Source organism: Rhinoraja longicauda, chromosome 18 (genome assembly GCF_053455715.1).
Source record: "Rhinoraja longicauda isolate Sanriku21f chromosome 18, sRhiLon1.1, whole genome shotgun sequence".
Classification (NCBI taxonomy): domain Eukaryota; kingdom Metazoa; phylum Chordata; class Chondrichthyes; order Rajiformes; family Arhynchobatidae; genus Rhinoraja; species Rhinoraja longicauda.
In genome coordinates, this window is record NC_135970.1 from 32,042,389 (window position 1) to 32,063,225 (window position 20,837).

The 20,837-nt window shown below is 47.1% G+C and overlaps 1 protein-coding gene across 3 annotated transcripts in view; it reads left to right on the top strand.

The window, feature by feature from the left end:
- Positions 1-20,837, top strand: part of lrp4 (low density lipoprotein receptor-related protein 4) — a 258,361-nt gene that overhangs the window by 146,509 nt on the left and 91,015 nt on the right. For all 3 annotated transcript variants that reach the window (XM_078415462.1, XM_078415463.1, XM_078415465.1), the window contains exons 4-5: positions 12,491-12,604; positions 14,118-14,234. In XM_078415462.1, coding sequence (XP_078271588.1) covers positions 12,491-12,604; positions 14,118-14,234 — 231 coding nt within the window. The remainder of the gene's footprint in view (positions 1-12,490; positions 12,605-14,117; positions 14,235-20,837) is intronic.

Consider the following 20,837-nt stretch of genomic DNA (forward strand, 5'->3'; position numbering starts at 1 on the left):
TTTAATCAGAGAATGTAGACTTGATCCCTGTAAGTGAGTTTGCAGAATGTAATCCACACTTGGACAGCCACAGAATGTGTGGAAAGGAGCTGCAGATGCTGGTTTAAACTGAAGATAGACACCAAAAGCTGGAATAACTCAACGGGACAGGCAGCATCTCTGGAGAGAGGGAATAGGCGGCTTTTCGGGTCGCGACCCTTCTTCAGAAGACTCTGCCTCTTTCTCCAGAGATGCAGATGCTGTCTGACTCGATGAGTTATTGCAGCTTTTTGTGTCTATCTGCAGCCACAGAATGATGTGTTTGATCACAGACAATGTGAGGTCATTCAACATTCTAAATGGTCTCGCCCTTCAATGCTGAGAACTATATTCTGCACTCTATATCTTCCCCTTTGCTCACCGATTGTACTTGAGTTTGACTAGCGTGTACTTTTGTATGTTTTGGTTTATTATTGCCATATGTACCAAGGTACAGTCAAAAGCTTTGCAAACCATTCTTTTGTGTACAGTGGGGACAGGTAGGAGCCTGGTCAGATGACACATCCAATCCCTGCTCCCACTACTATTATTATAAGAAAATAACTGCAGATGCTGGTACAAATCGATTTATTCACAAAATGCTGGAGTAACTCAGCAGGTCAGGCAGCATCTCGGGAGAGAAGGAATGGGTGACGTTTCGGGTCGAGACCCTTCTTCAGACTGATGTCGGGGGTGGGACAAAGGAAGGATATAGGTGGAGACAGGAAGATAGAGGGAGATCTGGGAAGGAGGAGGGGAAGGGAGGGACAGAGGAGCTATCTGAAGTTGGAGAAGTCAACGTTCATACCACCGGGCCGCAAACTGCCCAGGCGAAATATGAGGTGCTGCTCCTCCAATTTCCGGCGGGCCTCACTATGGCACTGGAGGAGGCCCATGACAGAGAGGTCAGACTGGGAATGGGAGGGGGAGTTGAAGTGCTGGGCCACCGGGAGATCAGTGGCGTTAATGCGGACCGAGCGCAGGTGTTCAGCGAAGCGATCGCCGAGCCTGCGCTTGGTTTCGCCGATATAGATGAGTTGACATCTAGAGCAGCGGATGCAATAGATGAGGTTGGAGGAGGTGCAGGTGAACCTCTGTCTCACCTGGAAAGAATGTTTGGGTCCTTTGATGGAGTTGAGGGGGGAGGTAAAGGGACAGGTGTTGCATCTCGTGCGGTTGCAAGGGAAAGTGCCCGGGGTTAGGGTGGTTTGGGTAGGAAGGGACGAGTGGACCAGGGAGTTGCGGAGGGAACGGTCTCTGCGGAATGCAGAGAGGGGAGGGGATGGGAAGATATGGCCAGTGGTGGGGTCCTGTTGTAGGTGACGGAAATGTTGGTGGATGATATGTTGGATCCGCTGGCTGGTGGGGTGGAAGGTGAGAACGAGGGGGATCCTGTCCTTGTTGCGAGTGGGGGGATGGGGAGCAAGAGCGGAGCTGCGGGATGTAGAAGAGACCCTAGTGAGAGCCTCATCTATAATGGAGGAGGGGAAGCCCCGTTTTCTGAAAAACGAGGACATCTCGGAAGCCCTAGTCTGAAACACCTCATCCCGGGCACAGATGCGGCGTAGACGGAGGAATTGGGAGTAGGGGATAGACTTTTTGCAGGGGACCGGGTGGGAAGAAGTGTAGTCCAGATAGCTGTGCGAGTCGGTGGGCTTGTAATAAATGTCCGTCACTAATTTTTCTCCTGTGATGGAGATGGTGAGGTCCAGAAACGGGAGGGAGATGTCAGAGATAGTCCAGGTATATTTAAGGGCAGGATGGAAATTGGAGGTGAAGTGTATAAAGTCAGTGAGTTCTGCATGGGTGCAAGAGGTAGCACCAATGCAGTCGTCGATGTAGCGGCGTAGACGGAGGAATTGGGAGTAGGGGCGTAGACGGAGGAATTGGGAGTAGGGGCGTAGACGGAGGAATTGGGAGTAGGGGCGTAGACGGAGGAATTGGGAGTAGGGGCGTAGACGGAGGAATTGGGAGTAGGGGCGTAGACGGAGGAATTGGGAGTAGGGGCGTAGACGGAGGCTACGATGGGCAAACAGCTCCCGGGATTCCTCAACCTTCCCAGCGTAAAGCCCTCGCCTGGAATCCTATCATCATTCCTATATTGTTGCCAGGAGTAAATTCTAGAATTTTCAATGGATATTTTTAAGGCAGAGATCGATAGATTCTTGATTAGTACGGGTGTCAGAGGTTATGGGGAGAAGGCAGGAGAATGGGGTTAGGAGGGAGAGATAGATCAGCCATGATTGAATGGCGGAGTAAACTTGATGGACCGAATGGCCTAATTCTGCTCCTATCACTCATGTCATGACATTGTGGGCAATAAACGTTGTAGGAAGGAACTGCAGATGCTGGTTCACACCGACGTTAGGCACAAAATGCTGGTGTAACCCAGCAGATCAAGCAGCAACTCTGGAGAAAAGGAATAGGTGATGTTTCAGGTTGAGACCCTTCTTCAGACTGAGAGTCCCACAAAATAAGAATAATTAAGATGTCAAACAATAAAGACTAGTTAATAAATGTTTGGAAGAGATAAGCTGAGTTAGGTAAATGGCCCATTCATTAAAACACAAAGTCTCATTCATGAATTTCTATTTTTGATCGTCGACCAAATGATTTTAGTTAATTATTATCATGGTGTTATAGTTTTTGAATCTATATATGGCAAGCACTGAACATGTAAACTCTCCTTTAGATAAGGAGGCTTTGGAGAGGGTGTGGAGGAGATTTGTCAGAACGATGCCTGGATTACAGGGTGATTGCTACAGGGAGAGATTGGATGGACTTTGATTATTTTCCCCAAAGTGCTGGAGGTTGAGGGGAGACCTGATAAGAATTATGATGTAACATTATGAGAGCCATTGATAGAGCAGACAGTCAGAACGTTTATGTCTGGATGGAAATGTCACAGATTAGAGGGCATAGCTTTAAGGTGAGAGGGGAAAATTAAAAGGAGATGTGTGGGGCAGGTTTTTATCACAGAGGGCGGTGGGAGCCTGGAACGCGCTGTTGTGGTGGAGGCAGATATGATAGTAGTGTCTAAGAGGCTTTTGGATAGGCACATGGACATGCAGGAAATGGAGGGATATGGATCACGTGCAGGCAGGTAAGTGTTGGTCTTGGCATCATGTTTGGACCACGGGCTCTCATTGCATCAAGCCCACTCCCCCGCGCACCATTCCCCACTCCCTCACACCATTCCCCACTCCCCCCACACCATTCCCCACTCCCCCCACACCATTCCCCACTCCCCCCACACCATTCCCCACTCCCCCCGCACCATTCCCCACTCCCCCCACACCATTCCCCATTCCCCCCACACCATTCCCCACTCCCCCCACACCATTCCCCACTCCCCCCGCACCATTCCCCACTCACACCATTCCCCATTCCCCCCACACCATTCCCCACTCCCCCCACACCATTCCCCACTCCCCCCGCACCATTCCCCACTCCCCCCACACCATTCCCCACTCCCCCCACACCATTCCCCACTCCCTCACACCATTCCCCACTCCCTCTCACCATTCCCCACTCCCCCCACACCATTCCCCACTCCCCCCGCACCATTCCCCACTCCCCTCTCAACATTCCCCACTCCCCCCACACCATTCCCCACACCATTCCCCACTCCCTCACACCATTCCCCACTCCCCCCACACCATTCCCCACTCCCCTCACACCATTCCCCAGTCCTTCACCATTCCCCACTCCCCCCACACCATTCCCCACTCCCTCACACCATTCCCCACTCCCCCCACACCATTCTCCAGTCCCTCACCATTCCCCACTCCCTCTCCCCCGCACCATTCCCCACTCCCCCCACACCATTCCCCACTCCCCCCGCACCATTCCCCACTCACTCACACCATTCACCACGTGACCCTCGTTGTACCAAGCCCAACCCAAGTGTACATGGCCTCAGATTGATTTTCTTTCAAAGTGCGTGCAAACTAAGTAGACTCTGTGATGAAAGACAAATAGCCAACATATCACCCCAGGCAGAAACACCCACGCAGCAAGGAAGGAATATGACAGTTCTGTGCCGTACTAATACCCAAACAGAACTGCCTTCTGGATCAACACCAGCAATAAACTGTCTCTCAGCTCCTTGAAAGAAGCCTTTTTACTTTGGTCGCATGTAGAAAAATCTTCCTTTTAAACTGAAATGTTTTCCTAAGCAGTTCCCATTCCATTTCAGATGTGAAGTATATGCATTACATGTTCATTTCCTGCAAAACAATTATGGATGATATGAAGAAATTAGTTGAATTGATGTCTGACATCCCCTCTCCAACACAAAAGCTGCTTTCTTCACAGTCATTAAGTACAGCACTCCTTGTTAATTTTTATTGTACATTTGCATCTTCGCATTATGCAGAAATGACAATTGTTGAGATTTATATGTAAATTGCTGTGCATTCACACAAAAGCCCGACTGTAACATAATCTAATCGTGGATCAGCATTTTATGAATAATTCCCTGCTTTTGATCATTCACTGTAAAATGGGCCATTCATCAACAGAGCAAAAAATGTTGATTTTATATTAGTCTATAATTTCCATTGTATCTCATTGTTTATAATTGATATGTTTTCCATTTTGGCTGGGAAGAATGATTTCTGGCTGAATAAAGGGCATGATTTCATGCAATGTCATTTTAAATTGGATAAATGTCCATAACTGTGAGTGGTTAAAGACTCCAATTGCTTTCCCTAGTCTCAAAACCTGTTCAAGGGATATGGGGAAAAAGCAGGAACGGGGTACTGATTTTAGATGATCAGCCATGATCATATTGAATGGCGGTGTTGTCTCGAAGGGCTGAATGGCCTACTCCTGCACCCATGTTTCTAACAAAGGATCATCAGTAAATCAGGTCAAAGACACCTGAGTTAGTTTCCTCCAAAATATTTCACTTCAATCCGGAATGCACACAATTTAAAGACACTTTACCTTAGGGTGTACTTGAAACTTAGGGTGTACTTGCGTACGTAGGCCCTATGGCCCACCGAGCCTGTGGCAACACCGATCACCCACACACCAGTTCTCTCCTACAACACTAGGGACATTTTACAAGCCGATTAACCTACCTGTCTTCGGAGTGTGGGAGGAAACCAGAAGAAACCCTTGTGGTCACAGGGAGAGCGAGCAAGTTCCGTACGGACAGCACCTGTAGTCAGGATCGAACCCGGGTCTCTGGCACTGTAAGGCAGCAACTCCACCGCTACGCCACCGTGCCGCCCATAAAGTCCAATTCACAGAGTCACACAGAACGGTGACAGGCCCTTCTGCCAGAGGGGTTCGTTGAGGCAGGTACAGTAGCAACATTTAGATTTAGATTTAGAAATACAGCGCGGAAACAGAGCCTTCGGCCCACCGAGTCCGCGCCGCCCAGCGATCCCCGCACACTAACATACACACGCTAGGGACAATTTTTACATTTACCCAGTCAATTAACCTACATACCTGTACGTCTTTGGAGTGTGGGAGGAGACCGAAGATCTCGGAGAAAACCCACGCAGGTCACGGGGAGAACGTACAAACTCCGTACAGACGGCGCCTGTAGTCAGGATCGAACCTGAGTCTCCGGCGCTGCATTCGCTGTAAGGCAGCAACTCTACCGCTGCGCCACCGTGCCGCAGACACTTTAAAAGACACTTGGACAGGTACATGGACAGGAGAGGTTTGGAGGGATACGGGCTTAACGCAGGTAAATGGGATTAGCCTAGAAGGGGCTGCTTGGTCGGCATAGATGAGTTGGGCCGAAGGGCCTGTTTCCGTGCTGTATGACTCTACGACTATAATACTTTGGATATTCTCCCCCAATTTAGCAGCAACATAATGGGGGAAGGGAAATTTGAGTTGTCGAATAAAGCAGCAAAACAAGTGGTTCAATTGTTTGAGGAGGAAGTGATTAATAATGTATGGTGTCTAGTGTGCAGGGCGGTGGAGCGTCAGAAGGCATAACGTGATCTGCAGCGGGAGAGATCACGGCACTCTGTGTGTAGTGTAAATAAGTCTGGTTGTTGCTCTTGCAGAGGTGTCAGGAGAGAGGAGAGGGGTTCAGCCATGCTGTCAGCTGTCCTGTGCAAATGATGCCACAGGGGGGTTGGATGAAAGAAGCCAGCCCACTTGGGAGACACTGTCTCCCCCCCCCCCCCCCCCCGGTCCACACACGACCACAGCGCCACAGCACAGCGACTCTTCAATCACTGATCCCCATTCTGAAGTAAGCATCAAATAGAGAGGATTGATGCACTGGGTCTGTTACCCAGAGTACGAAGAATCAAGAATCGGGTTCAAGTGAGAGGAGAAAGACCTAATAGGAACCTGAGGGGCAACCTCTGTACACACAGGGTGGTATGGTGGTGGGTGTATGGAACGAGCTGCCAGAGGAGGTATAAGAAAATAACTGCAGATGCTGGTACAAATCGAAGGTATTTATTCACAAAATGCTGGAGTAACTCAGCAGGTCAGGCAGCATCTCGGGAGAGAAGGAATGGGTGACGTTTCGGGTCGAGACCCTTCTTCAGTCTTAATAAATGTTCCACCATAATTTTACCAATTGGGAGAAGATTAAGACAATGATTAATTTACATTGTTCTTATGAAAATGGACTTTATAATGAGAAAGATGAGCGGAGGTTTTAGATAGCAGTGAAGTGTCTATAATAGGTTACTAGACAAACCTTTGCTCATGGTAAATTAAGACTGTTCAAATGACAGGAAATTAAAGGCATGACAAATGGAGCTGTAAATCATATACTTTTTTTTAGATTTAGAGATACAGCGCGGAAACAGGCCCTTCGGCCCACCGAGTCCGCGCCGCCCAGCGATCCCCGCACATGAACACTATCCTACACACACTAGGGACAATTTTTACATTTCACCCAGTCAATTAACCTACATACCTGTACGTCTTTGGAGTGTGGGAGGAGACCGAAGATCTCGGAGAAATCCCACGCAGGTCAAGGGGAGAACGTACAAACTCCGTACAGACGGCGCCCGTAGTCAGGATCGGACCTGAGTCTCCGGCGCTGCATTCGCTGTAAGGCAGCAACTCTACCGCTGCGCCACCCACAAGTGCCGCCCACTTGTACCTGAGAGCCACACAGTTTCACACCACATCCTTGGGGTGGCACGGTGGCGCAGCGGTAGAGTTGCTGCCTCACAGCGCAGGAGATCCGAGTTCCATCCTGACTACGCGTGCAGTCTGTACGGAGTTTGCACGTTCTCCCTGTGACCGCGTGGGTTTTCTCATGGTACTCCAGCTTCTTCCCACACTCCAAAGACGTGCAGGTTTGTAGGTTAATTGGCTTTTGTAAATTGTCCCTCGTGTGTGGGATAATGCTAGTATACAGGGAGCACTGGTCGGCACAAACTCGGTGGGCTGAAGGGCCTGTCTCTGTGCTATATCTCTAAACTAAACTAAAGGAAAACTGCTCCCGTCCGGCAGAAGGTACAGAAGCTTGAAAGCGCCCACCACCAGACTCAGCAGCAGCTTCTTCTCCTCAGTTACTAGGCTTCTGAACGGTCCTTCCATAAGCTAGGGTACTGTCCGATTCTCCTCTACTCCATTGCGGACATTGGACTTTGTCTCTGGAACTGATGCGCTACGAAGGGTCCTGACCCGATACGTCACCTATTCCTTTTCACCACAGATGCTGCCTGACCCGCTGAGTTACTCCAGTATTTTGTGTCTTATTTGTGCTAAAATGCTGAGAACTATATTCTGCACTCTGTATCTTCTCCTAAACGCTACCTATTGCACTTGAAAAGAGACACAATGGATTGAACTAACTCAGTGGGTCAGGCAGCATTGCTGGAGAATTTGGATTGGCGACGTTTCGGGTCGGGACCCTTCTTCGGACTCCGGAAGGATGTGAACAAGGGTCCCAACCCGAACCATCACCTATCCATGTTCTCCAGAGATGCTGACTGACCAGCTGAGTTACTCCAGCACTCTGTGAAATGTCACCTATTCATGTTCCCCAGAGATGCTGCCTGACCAGCTGAGTTACTCCAACACTCTGTGAAATGTCACCTATCCATGTTCCCCAGAGATGCTGACTGACCAGCTGAGTTACTCCAGCACTCTGTGAAACGTCACCTATTCATGTTCCCCAGAGATGCTGCCTGACCCGCTGAGTTACTCCAGCACTCTGTGCCTTCCATCGTAAATCAGCATCTGCAGCTCCTCGTGTGTCTATTATACTTGAGTTTGATTGTATTTATATATAGTATAATCTGATCTGTTTGGATAGCATGCAAAACAAAGCTTTTCACAGTACCTCGATTCATGTGACTACAGTGAAGCGAAACCTATTTTTGCCATAACTGCAGGAGTTTAGTGGTAGGAAGACCTTGATACTGTCTCAATACAGATGCGAGCTGTGGGGGGAGAGGGTGAGGTTGGGCACTGGGCAGGAATTGACTTCACAGATGCTGTGCGCTGAATGCTGCAATGCTGAAAGACCGGTCTGGTAATCTGTTCCATTGAGCAGCTCAATGGGCAATTTCACAGGACAGTTAAAAGTCAATCTCCTCGCTGTGGGTCTGTGGGTGTTAAAGGACGATGGTGAAACAGATGGGGTTTTATGATGATTTATGATTTCTGCTTCTGGTTTACGTAGCTGACTGGGTTCACATTCCTCAGCTGTCTCGTGTCTCCACATCAGCACTCCAGGTCTGTGCTTTGCTAGTTCTGTAACATAAGCAGTATATGCCCCCTCAACCTTCCCTGGTCATCTGTTTCTGTGGGAGGGCCTCACTCTTTCTTTATGGAGTCAGACTCTGATGGAGATAGAGCATCCATCAGGGAACAGGTCCTTCGCCCACCTGTGACTGTCTGTGCCTTTCTTAACTCAATGACAAGAATATAAATGTAATCTAAAGCAAGTTACCCTCCTCTCTAGAACCCTCAAGTTCAACATCATTTATATTGAATAAATGACTTAACTGGAGAAAATATCTTTCTCACTTTTTCCCAACAGACAGAATGTCCACGTTATCATTTGTTTATGAGAATAAAGTGAACAGCCACCTACTGGATAGACTGGGCTTATACTCGCTGGAATTTAGAAGACTGAGGGGGGATCTAATAGAAGCATATAAAATTCTTAAGGGGTTGGAGAGGCTAGATGCGGGAAGATTGTTCCCGATGTTGGGGGAGTCCAGAACCAGGGGTCACAGCTTAAGGATAAGGGGGAAGTCTTTTAGGACCGAGATGAGAAAACATTTCTTCACACAGAGAGTGGTGAGTCTGTGGAATTCTCTGCCACAGAAGGTAGTTGAGGCCAGTTCATTGGCTATGTTTAAGAGGGAGTTAGATGTGGCCCTTTTTGCTAAAGGGATCAGGGGGTATGGAGAGAAGGCAGGTACAGGCTACTGAGCTGGATGATCAGCCATGATCATATTGAATGGCGGTGCGTACAGGCTCGAAGGGCCGAATGGCCTACTCCTGCACCTATTTTCTATGTTTCTATGTTTCTATGTTTCTACTGCTCTTTCAAGCACAGATATGCATCACCTTACTGCTCTACATATGAGGTTTTTCACACGTGGGCTACAAATGGTGTGGAGGGAGTGGGTGGGAGAGTGGGATAACATCGACCTAATCGGCGTGAACAGGCGATCGATGGATGGTCGGCGTGGACTCGATGCGCCGAAGGGCCCGTTTCCTCGCTGTAACTTTCAATCACATTTTATTCAGCCAGCTTTGATGGTACAAATGGCAAGACAATATCCCACAAGGATGTTGGTTGGAAAGGGTTTGGGTCAGGCTGGGAATTGAGGTTTGTTGTACAAACTCAGAATACATTTTGCAAATTGTGCGTCACGGTGGCGCAGTGTTAGAGTTGCTGCCTTACAGCACTTGCTGCACCAGAGACCCGGGCTCCATCCCGACTGTGGGTGCTGCGTGGGTTTTCTCGGAGGTCTTTGGTTTCATCCCACACTCCAAAGACGTACAGGTTTGTAGGTTAATTGGCTTGGTATAAGTGTAAATTGTCCCAGTGTGTGTAGGATAGGGCCAGTGTGCGGGGATCACTGGTCGGCGCGGGCTCAGTGGGCCGAAGGGCCTGTTTCTGAACTGTATCTCTAAACTAAACTAACTTCAGCTCTGGAAATAGAACAGGGCAGAAGTGAGTGCTAAGTGGATTGATCAGGTCGATGCATAGTCTTTTACCCAGGATGGAGAATCATGAACCAGGGGACGTACGTTAAAGGTGAGAGTGGAAATGAAATATTTAATAGGACACTGCGGGGCAACGTTTTCACACAGAGGGTGGTGGGTATATGGACCGAGCTGCCAGAGGAGGTTGATGAGACAGGGAGTATAACAACATTTAAAAGGCACTTAAGCAGGTACTGGGATAGGACTGGATTAGAGGGCCAAACACGGGCAAATGAGACTAACTTCATGGAACATCTTGATAGGCAAGGATGAGTTGGGCCGAAGGGCCTGATTCTGTGCCGTAAGACTCTAAGTATAATTCCAGCCTATCCTTACCAGAGAGGTCAATGATTCAAGGAAAAATTGTTTGTGGAAGTAGTTGGAATCTAATAAAAAAAGACATCAATTTAAATTCAACACAAAATGCTGGAGTAATTCAGCGGGACAAGCAGCATCTTTGGATAGAAGGAATGGGTGATGTTTTGGGTCAAAACTCTTCATCAGACTGACAGTAGTATCGGGGCAAAGCTGGAAGGGAACTGGAGTCAGGACAAAGCAGCACAAAGCCCCCCACCTGTATCCACCTATCACTTGCCAGACTTTATCCCACCCTCACCCACTTCCAGCTTTCTCTCCCTTACTACAATCAGTCAGAATAAGGGTCCTGACCTGAAACGTCATCTATCTACATTTTCGAGATGCTGCCTGACCCGCTAAGTTATTCCAGCACTCTGTGAAACATCACCCATCCATGTTCTCCAGAGATGCTGCCTGTCCCACTGAGTTACTTTAGCACTCTGTGAAACGTCACCTATCCATGTTCTCCAGAGATGCTGCCTGACCCGCTGAGTTACTCCAGCACTCTGTGAAACGTCACCTATCCATGTTCTCCAGAGATGCTGCCTGACCCGCTGAGTTACTCCAGCACTCTGTGAAACGTCACCTATCCATGTTCTCCAGAGATGCTGCCTGACCCGCTGAGTTACTCCAGCACTCTGTGAAACGTCACCTATCCATGTTCTCCAGAGATGCTGCCTGACCCGCTCAGTTACTCCAGCACTTTGTGTCTGTTTTTGAGTGTAATTAAGAATGAATAATAAGTACGTCTTGCTGGAGATACCTAAATCCTGAAACTGAGAAAATAACAGAAATGACAACATCTGCAGTTATTTAGTTGCTTAAAGTTTTTATTGCACATGAAACCTCAATCAACGAGTATTAAAAAACATAACAACCTTTTAAGTGGTTTGTGAGAATTTGGTTGCCAAGATCCCTAATCAGAAAAATATCGTTTTTTTAACGTAAGACCTGTTTTGAATATAGATATGTACATCGTGGGAAAGAGTTGATGCAAGAAGTGTGGTAGAAGATGTGGTCACTTTGCAGAATGCAGAGACGCAAGGATTTTTTAAGGAACAACACATTTACTTTTGTTTATTGTCTTGTGTACCGAGGTAGAGTGAAAAGCATTTTGTTGCGTGCGAACCAGTCAGTGGAAAGTGGCTACATGACTGGTTAGCACGCATCAAAAAGCTTTCCACTGTACCCCGGTACATGTGACAAAAAACTAAACTAAAACTGAACTAAATGTGTTATTCCGTAAGAAAACCTTCTACTAAGTTAGCACATAGGTCTGATTTGAAACTCCAGTGTTTAGGTTCTTTAGTTTAGAGATATAGCGCTGAAACAGGCCCTTCGGCCCACTGAGTCTGTGCTGACCAGCAATCACTAACACCATCCTACACACTATCCTACACACTAACACTATCCTACACACTAGGGACAATTTGCAATTTTACCTAAGCCAATTAACCTACAAACCTGCACGTCTTTGAAGTGTGGGAGGAAACCGGAGATCCTGGGGAAGGCAGGATCAGAAGGCAGTGGAGGCCAATTCTCTGAATGCATTCAAGAGAGAGCTAGATAAAGCTCTTAAGGATAGTGGAGTCAGGGGGTATGGGGAGAAGGCAGGAACGGGGTACTGATGGAGAATGATCAGCCATGCTCACATTGAATGGCGGTGCTGGCTCGAAGGACCGAATGGCCTCCTCCTGCACCTATTGTCTATTGTCTATTGTCTAAAACCCACGCAGTCACGGGGAGAACGTACAAACTCCGTACAGACAGCACCCGTAGACAGGATGGAACCCGGGCCTCTGGCGTGTGAGGCAGCAACTCTACCCGCTGCGCCACCAGTGAAAGAAGAAAAATATTAAACGCATGCCAATAATGACTAATTCTGTGCTGCTGCAAAAACAAAATGCTCATAGCCACTTAACCTCTCCATTGTTTTGCTTCTCAGCTCCTCGCGAGTGTGAAGAAGATGAGTTTCACTGCCAGAACGGTTACTGTATCCGCAGTCTGTGGCACTGTGATGGCGACAATGACTGTGGTGACAACAGCGATGAACAGTGCGGTGAGTCCTGCCCCTCCCAGCTCTTTATTGGCCTTTGAGAGGACATTTACAGTGTGGACAGTATTACTCAATTCAGCATCTCCTTTGTCTACTTAATTATCTGCCATGGGAAGCAGGCAGGAGAATGGGGTTAGGAGGGAGAGACTTAGAGGGAGTACAGAGAAGGTTCACCAGATTGATCCCTGGGATGGCATTATTGAAACATATAAAATTCTTAAGGGGTTGGAGAGGCTAGATGCGGGAAGATTGTTCCCGATGTTGGGGAAGTCCAGAACCAGGGGTCACAGCTTAAGGATAAGGGGGAAGTCTTTTAGGACCGAGATGAGAAAACATTTCTTCACACAGAGAGTGGTGAGTCTGTGGAATTCTCTGCCACAGAAGGTAGTTGAGGCCAGTTCATTGGCTATATTTAAGAGGGAGTTAGATGTGGCCCTTGTGGCTAAAGGGACCAGGGGGTATGGAGAGAAAGCAGGTACAGGTTACTGAGCTGGATGATCAGCCATGATCATACCGAATGGCGGTGCAGGCTCGAAGGGCCGAATGGCCTACTCCTGCACCTATTTTCTATGTTTCTATAAGGTCAGCCATGATTGAATGGCGGAGTTGACTTGATGGCCCGAATGGCCTAATTCTGCTCCTATCACATGATCTTATGATCTTACTTACTACTTATTTCCCTCAATTTTTACCCCCTTTGACACAGATGAAAAATATTTTCAATCCACCCCTGTGCCCCACCTGCACTCCCCCCCACTTCTCACTTTCTCCTCCCTCCTCCCCTCCCTTCCACCTGTATTCCTTTCTCTGGCTTCACAATTCACACCTTTATCCTTATCGTACACCTTTTGTCTTTTCAGCACTGGCTTTTGTCCAAATATCTGCCTATCAGACCAGCCCCCCCACCTGTATCCACCTATCACTCGCTAGTCTTCCCCACCCCCCCTCACCACTCTGCCAGCTTCCTCCCCCTTTACTACAATCAGTCTGAAGAAGGGTTCTGACCCAAACTGTCACCTATCCCCATGTTCTGCAAACATGTTGCCTGACCCGTTGAGTTACTCCAGCACAGAGTCATAAACTCACAGTCATACAGCACTAATAAGCCCTTCAGCCCATCTTGCCCTTCCCGACCATGATGACCTATCTACATTATTGCAGGAAATAATTGGAGATTTTAAAAGGTATCACTAAATGGTATTCCCTTATCAAGTATCTATACACTGTGAACTGCTCGATTGTAATCATGTATTGTCTTTCTCCTTACTGATTAGCACGCAACAAAAGCTTTTCACCCTACCTCGGTACAGGTGACAATAAACTAAACTGAACTGAACTAGTCTCACCTGTGGCCCATATCCCTCTAAACTTTTCCAATTCACTTTGTGTTCTTTTTTGTAAACCAGATCTGCAGTTCCTTGTGTCGCTATGTTCTTGTCTGTGCTGTTGCCCAGCCTTATTTTGCATCTGAGATGCTGCATGTTTTTTAATGCCATCTTCTGTTTGTCCATTGCAGACATGAGGAAGTGTTCAGACAAGGAGTTCCGTTGTAACGATGGAAGCTGTATCGCCGAGCACTGGTACTGTGATGGTGACACCGACTGCAAGGACGGCTCTGATGAAGATGGCTGTCGTAAGTATTAATTTGTGTCATAGAGTGATACAACGCGGAAACAGGCCCTTCGTCCCAACTTGCCCACACCGACCAACACGTCCCATCTACACTAGTCTCACCTGCCCGCACTTGGCCCACATCCCTCTGAACAGTGAAATTCCTTTTTTCGGTTCAGTAAAAATCTTACTATACAATCATACTTAAGTACAAGAGTGTACGAACAGTAGATTACACTGAGGTGGCACACAAGAGTCACCAGCTTGTACCCCTCAAGTTCAAAGTTGTTAAAAATGTAGACAGAGTCTTATCTTGGCCCTATAGGCCCGTTGTCCTGGCAACGGCACTGGATGGGAGTTGCAGGGTTGGCCTGGCCTGGTGATGTTGTCGGTGTCTCCACCGCTGCTCCGCCCCACCGTGCCACTGCAGGCCACGTCCAATCCACCCGCTCGGCCTCGGAGCAGTGCTCGGCTGCTGCAGGGCTTCCAGTAGTGCCCGATCTACTCGAGCCCCAGGCTGCTGCAGGGCCTCCAGGAACCCACTCTATCCACACCTTGACCCAGGCACATCGACCCACAAACGTGATTCCCAATACCTGAGTAAATATATTTAAGTCAGTATATATTCTTTGTTAAAAAAGGCACAAAGTGCTGGAATAACTGAGTCATGAGTTACTCCAACATTTTAATAATAATAATAATAATAATAATAATGCACTACATTTATATAGCGCTTTTCATACACTCAAAGACGCTTTACAGGGATTTAAAGAACATAGGGAAGTGAATAAATAGATAAATAAGTAAACGAACAGAGAAAGGAGACAGAAGGTGACCTTCAGTGGTTGAAGGCAGTACTGAACAGGTGAGACTTCAGTGATGTTTTGAATGTGGTGAGTGAGGAGGAGTCTCTGACGGTTTGGGGTAGTGAGTTCCATAGGGTGGGAGCAGCGATGGAGCCAGCATCTGCACTTCCTTGTTTCCATATTCTTTGGTATTTGTTAACATCACGCTTTAATGAAGCCATACATCCACAGTCCTACTTCAAATTGCTGTCTATTTACCAGCCGAATTATCAAAATATCTGTTGAATCTTTATTTCCTTTCGTCTTATCTCATGATTTAATTAAATCTTTTGAAGTCTTTTGACAGTCTTTGGGCAAGAAGTTTGAGATTTTCGTTCTCAGCTGAAAGTCCAGGTTTTTGTAAATGGCGGTGACCCCACTAAGAGCACGAGCGACCAGTTAACAAACGATCAGGGCTTCAGCCTTGAGTGGCAAAGCGGTCAGGATATCTTATCAGAAAAGCAAACATGTTGGCACTGTGAACCAACACGTCCTGATAGATTGCACTTTCCCAGAAGGTTTAGCTTTATGTTTATTATTGTCGTGTGTACAGTAAACCCTCGCAATAATGCACCTCTATGGAGCAGGTTTTGATTATGAAGGATCGGGGTGGCCGTTTCATTGTCGCCCTCTCCCGCCAGTCACGGAGAGAGCGAGCGGCATGAACGTGGCGTGGGTACCGGGGCCGTCCCTGGTGTGTGCACCACGTGTCGGGGGGGTCTGTGGCTCGCCAGCCAAGGAATCCCCCCTGGTTTAACCCCACTCTCCCACTCGACGCGCGTTTCTTCCCTCCCAGCCTTGGGTTAAAAGTCACCCCCCCCTCACTCGGTTATAGCGGACAAAAACAGACACCATCTGTGCCCTCGGTGGTCTGTTATAACAAGGGTTTACTGAACAGTGAAACTCTATTTTTTGGATGATCTCCCAGCAAATCAGATAATACAATACATAAATCAAAGCAAACTCAAGTACAATAGGTAGAGCAAAGGGGAAGATACAGAGTGCAGAATATAGTTCTCAGCATTGTAGCGCACCAGTTCCAGAGACTAAGCCCAATGTCCACAATGGGGTAGAGGTGTACTCTAGCATACCATGAAGCATGGAATCTAGTTTAGTTTATTGTCACGTGTACAGTGAAAAGCTTTTGTTGCGTGCTAACCAGCCAGCGGAAAGACAATACATGATTACAATCGAGCCATTTACAGGATAAGGGAACCAACTAGTGATTCCCTTATCCTGTAAATGGCTCGATTGTAATCATGTATTGTCTTTCCGCTGGCTGGTTAGCACGCAACAAAAGCTTTTCACTGTACACGTGACAATAAACTAAACTAGATTCCATAAGGTAAAAGCAGTAAAGTCCGATCAAAGGTAGTCGAGGGACTGCAATGAGGTAGATAGTAGTTCAGGACTGCTCTTTGGTTGGTGAATATCATGGCATGGATTTTTTAAAACAATGTTTCTCATACAAACTCTGGCGGGCAACTGGGTTCTAATGTGAAAAGTAATTCCCCGTCCACTCTGTTTACAAAGCCAGTTGCTGTTCAGGATGGTGGGTGGAGACACACTCCTCTTACACGCTCTGCTTTCTGCTGTAGTCACTTTTCCCCACTACGTTAAGACTATTACGTGGAATCTACTTTTTGTATGGTGACAGTGGGACAAAGGAAAGGAGATTATAAAATGCAAAGCTGCTGCTGCACGTGCAAGGGGAGAGACGAGATCAGGTTCCGGTGGCTCAGAGTTGGTTCCAACTAATGAGGACTTCAAAGCTGAGCCCACTGCCCCGCGGCTCCCAGATCACTCACGCAGCTCTTTGATCTCCACTGATAAAGGCACAGTTGTGCGGATAATGAGCACTCATGCATCTGTGAGGATGATGTCCTCAATGGATTGACTTGAACCCACTGCACATAACATATGCAGCACAAAAGCTGCCGGCTTTGACTGAATCACCAGCCCAACACTGCAGACACCATATTGCAGATAGCAAGTATTAATAAATTACAGCCACTTACATCCAAACCCTGTATTTTCAGGATGGATTGTCAGTGCTGGTGTACAGTGTATGCTCACAGTGGTGTTAATTTTACAATGTGAAGTTCACATTGAAGCCCAGTCACTTCAAACAAATTTGTTTGGCATTCCTTATTCTTACCACAATGATGTGCAGGAATCAACTGCAGATATTGGTTTAAACCGAAGACAGACACAAAATTGCTGGAGTAACTCGGAGGGTCAGGCAGTATCTCTGGAGAAAAGGAATAGATGATGTTTCGGGTCGAGACTGAAGCCCGAAGAAGGGTCTCAGCCCGAAACTCCTGAGTTACTCCGGCTTTTTGTGTCTATCTTACCAGAATGATGCCTGCACTAGGGGGTGTTGGCTACAGGGAGGGGCTGGACTGTCTTGGATTGTTCCTTCTGGAATCCCAAACCTGATAGATAAAATGACGAGAGGCGTAGATAGGAACCTATTTCTCAAGATGGAAGAATCGAATACTAGAGGGCATAGGTTTAAGATGAGAGGGCAAAGTTTAAAGGAAATGCCACCCGATAAAACGCTCTTTGATCCATGCCTGCGGCATTTGATTTGACCTCCATTTTGGGGATAACTTTGGTGAAAACAATTATTGAGCTGCACATTTCCACACATACCACCGGCATGCTGCAGGAGAGATGTGGTGCCTCTATGTAGCAGTGATGACTAGAATGGTTAAACCTCGGCACAGTTTTCATCACATGCTTGGCAGACGTCAGAATAATCGTTGATCAGATGAGTTCAAAGGCCTCGTATCAAAGGGGAAAATGGCAAATATTCTCTCCTGCAGCATGCCGGTGGTATGTGTGGAAATGTGCAGCTCAATAATTGTTTTCATTAGAAGCGCATTGTATGCATTCCTTTTGATAAAATGCAGCTGGGGTTTTGAAAGTGGTTTATGCGCGGAACTTTCTTTGAATTTTTTTTGAAAGAATTTAAATTGCACATCTCCTCACTTTGGGGCGCCTGTCAAAGCTGCTTTTGGATGATACGTGTACAGGTAATCCTCACTCCGCACCGTAGCTGCGGTGGTTTCCTGCAAGGTGGATCGAGTGGCTTGTGTTTGGAGGTGTTGCCGTCCTTATCCTGCAATGCAATTATGACTTGCTCTGGCGCCAAGAGAATGGAAAGCTCCGCGCTGTAAACCTGTCAGGTTGTTTGCATGTTGCTGCTAACCTCAATGTGTTGAGGTTTTGCTGGTGTCTAAATTGCCCTGAGGCAGAGGAGGGCTGTGTACCAGTCATGACAGACACATTGAGGTATTTGGCAGCCAAGGCAAGCTGCCAGTAAACACCATCACAGTAGGTTCCAACAGAAACCTACACCCAGAAATTATCCCTAACCTGTGATCCACCGCCACGACATGTTTCATAAGACACTGCTATTAAAAATCTGTGTGGAAGAAAACAGCACGGTTGCCTACAAAAATGTTCTTGTCCAGTTGAGAAATGATAAACAATTAAAACTAGTAAATGCAAAAATGAGAAAAATGCAAAAAAGAGCCAGTAATTTCCATGTCCTATCGGAGGATCTCATCAATAACTGGAAAGACTTTACATCTACATCTGGCACGTAAACAAAGCCATCACGATTACCAGCTACTGTCTGGCACAGATGGTGAATTAATCGGTGCACTCATGATCGGGTTTCATTGTAGACACTGTCACTTATTTTCAATGGATAAGTTTAATTAGCCCGGTTTCATCGCTTTAGATCTGGAAAATAAATAAGACTTCTCCAAAAGGCACTTTCTGAGTAGACTCATCAATAAACTGGCAGCACGGTGGCACAGCGGTAGAGTTGCTGCCTTACAGCACCAGAGCCCCACGTTCGATCCTGACTATGGGTGCTGTCTGTACGGAGTTTGTACGTTCTCCCCGTGACCTGCATGGGTTTTCTCCGGGTGCTCCGGTTTCCCCCCACACTCCAAAGATGTACAGGTTTGTAGGTTAATTTACTTCGATTAAATTGTCCTTAGTGTGTAGGATAATGCTAATGTGTGGGCATCGCTGGTCGGCACGGACTCGGTGGGCCGAAGGGACTGTTTGCTTGCTGTATTTCTAAAGTTAAGTAAATCTTCTAAACGCTTAAGTAATCAGAGCTGAAACAAATTATTTTTTTATGAACGGTAACTCGATGTCTTGCATTTTATCAAAGTGGACTATTCTGAAAATGTGAAGGCTCCAGATTGTACAGGGAGTTGATGCGAAAGTGGGACAACACAGTGTGAACAGATGATCGATGGTCGGCAGGGACTTGGTGGACTGAAGGGACTGTTTCCATGCTGAGCCTCGACAACAATATGTTAATACTCTTGAGGGGCAAAGCAGTGAGAACATTGTCAGAGTGATTCACACACCAGTCATAATGATTCTAAACAGCAACCCATCTGTTACCTAGTCTTGTCTAAGGGCAGTACATCACAGCAGAGTGTAACTAAAGGTCCAGAATAATCTGAATGAAGGGATGTTGTCATTTAACAAGCAACTGCAGATGCTTCTTTCTACCTGAGACAGAAACAAAGTGCCGGAGTAACTCCGCAGGTCAGGCAGTATCTGTGGAGAACATGGATTGGTGACGTTTCCCCAATGGCTGAAGATGGGTCCCGACCTGAGACGTCACTTATCCAAGTTCTCTAGAGATGCTGCCTGACCCGCTGAGTTACTCCAACACTCTGTGAAATGTCACCTATCCAAGTTCTCCAGAGATGCTGCCTGACCCGCTGAGTTACTCCAACACTCTGTGAAATGTCACCTATCCATGTTCTCCAGAGATGCTGCCTGACCCGCTGAGTTACTCCATCACTCTGTGTCCAACTTAGGTACAGGTTACAGTTTAGTTTATTGCCACATGTACAGTGAAAGGTTTTTGTTGCACGCTATCCAGTCAGCAGAAAGACGATACATGATTACTGTAGGAGCCATTTATGCTTAATTCAGTTATTGTCATTGTGTTATAGCTATGTTTTAATATTTCTAGTTTATGTCTTTTTTGCCTGCTTGTGGGTGTGACTTAATGCATAATGGGGAGTGTCTAGATGGGAGGAGGCGAGCGTGTCGACAGAGATTGTGGGTCAGTTTAGACTCGGAGGATGGTGAGCATACAGTTCTTTAACATGCGCTCGCACCGGTTATATTTGTAAGAACCATACGGTAATAGCTACAAGATTCCTAGATATTGTTAGAAGAAGAAACAGTTGATAAAGTACGGAAACTGATGAATTACTCTATGATTTGTGCTACTTTAATAGAAACATAGAAACATAGAAAATAGGTGCAGGAGTAGGCCATTCGGCCCTTCGAGCCTGCACCGCCATTCAATATGATCATGGCTGATCATCCAGCTCAGTAGCCTGTACCTGCCTTCTCTCCATACCCCCTGATCCCTTTAGCAAAAAGGGCCACATCTAACTCCCTCTTAAATATAGCCAATGAACTGGCCTCAACTACCTTCTGTGGCAGAGAATTCCACAGACTCACCACTCTCTGTGTGAAGAAATGTTTTCTCATCTCGGTCCTAAAAGACTTCCCCCTTATCCTTAAGCTGTGACCCCTGGTTCTGGACTCCCCCAACATCGGGAACAATCTTCCCGCATCTAGCCTCTCCAACCCCTTAAGAATTTTATATGTTTCTATAAGATCCCCCCTCAGTCTTCTAAATTCCAGCGAGTACAAGCCCAGTCTATCCAGTCTTTCCTCATATGTAAGTCCCGCCATCCCAGGGATCAATCTGGTGAACCTTC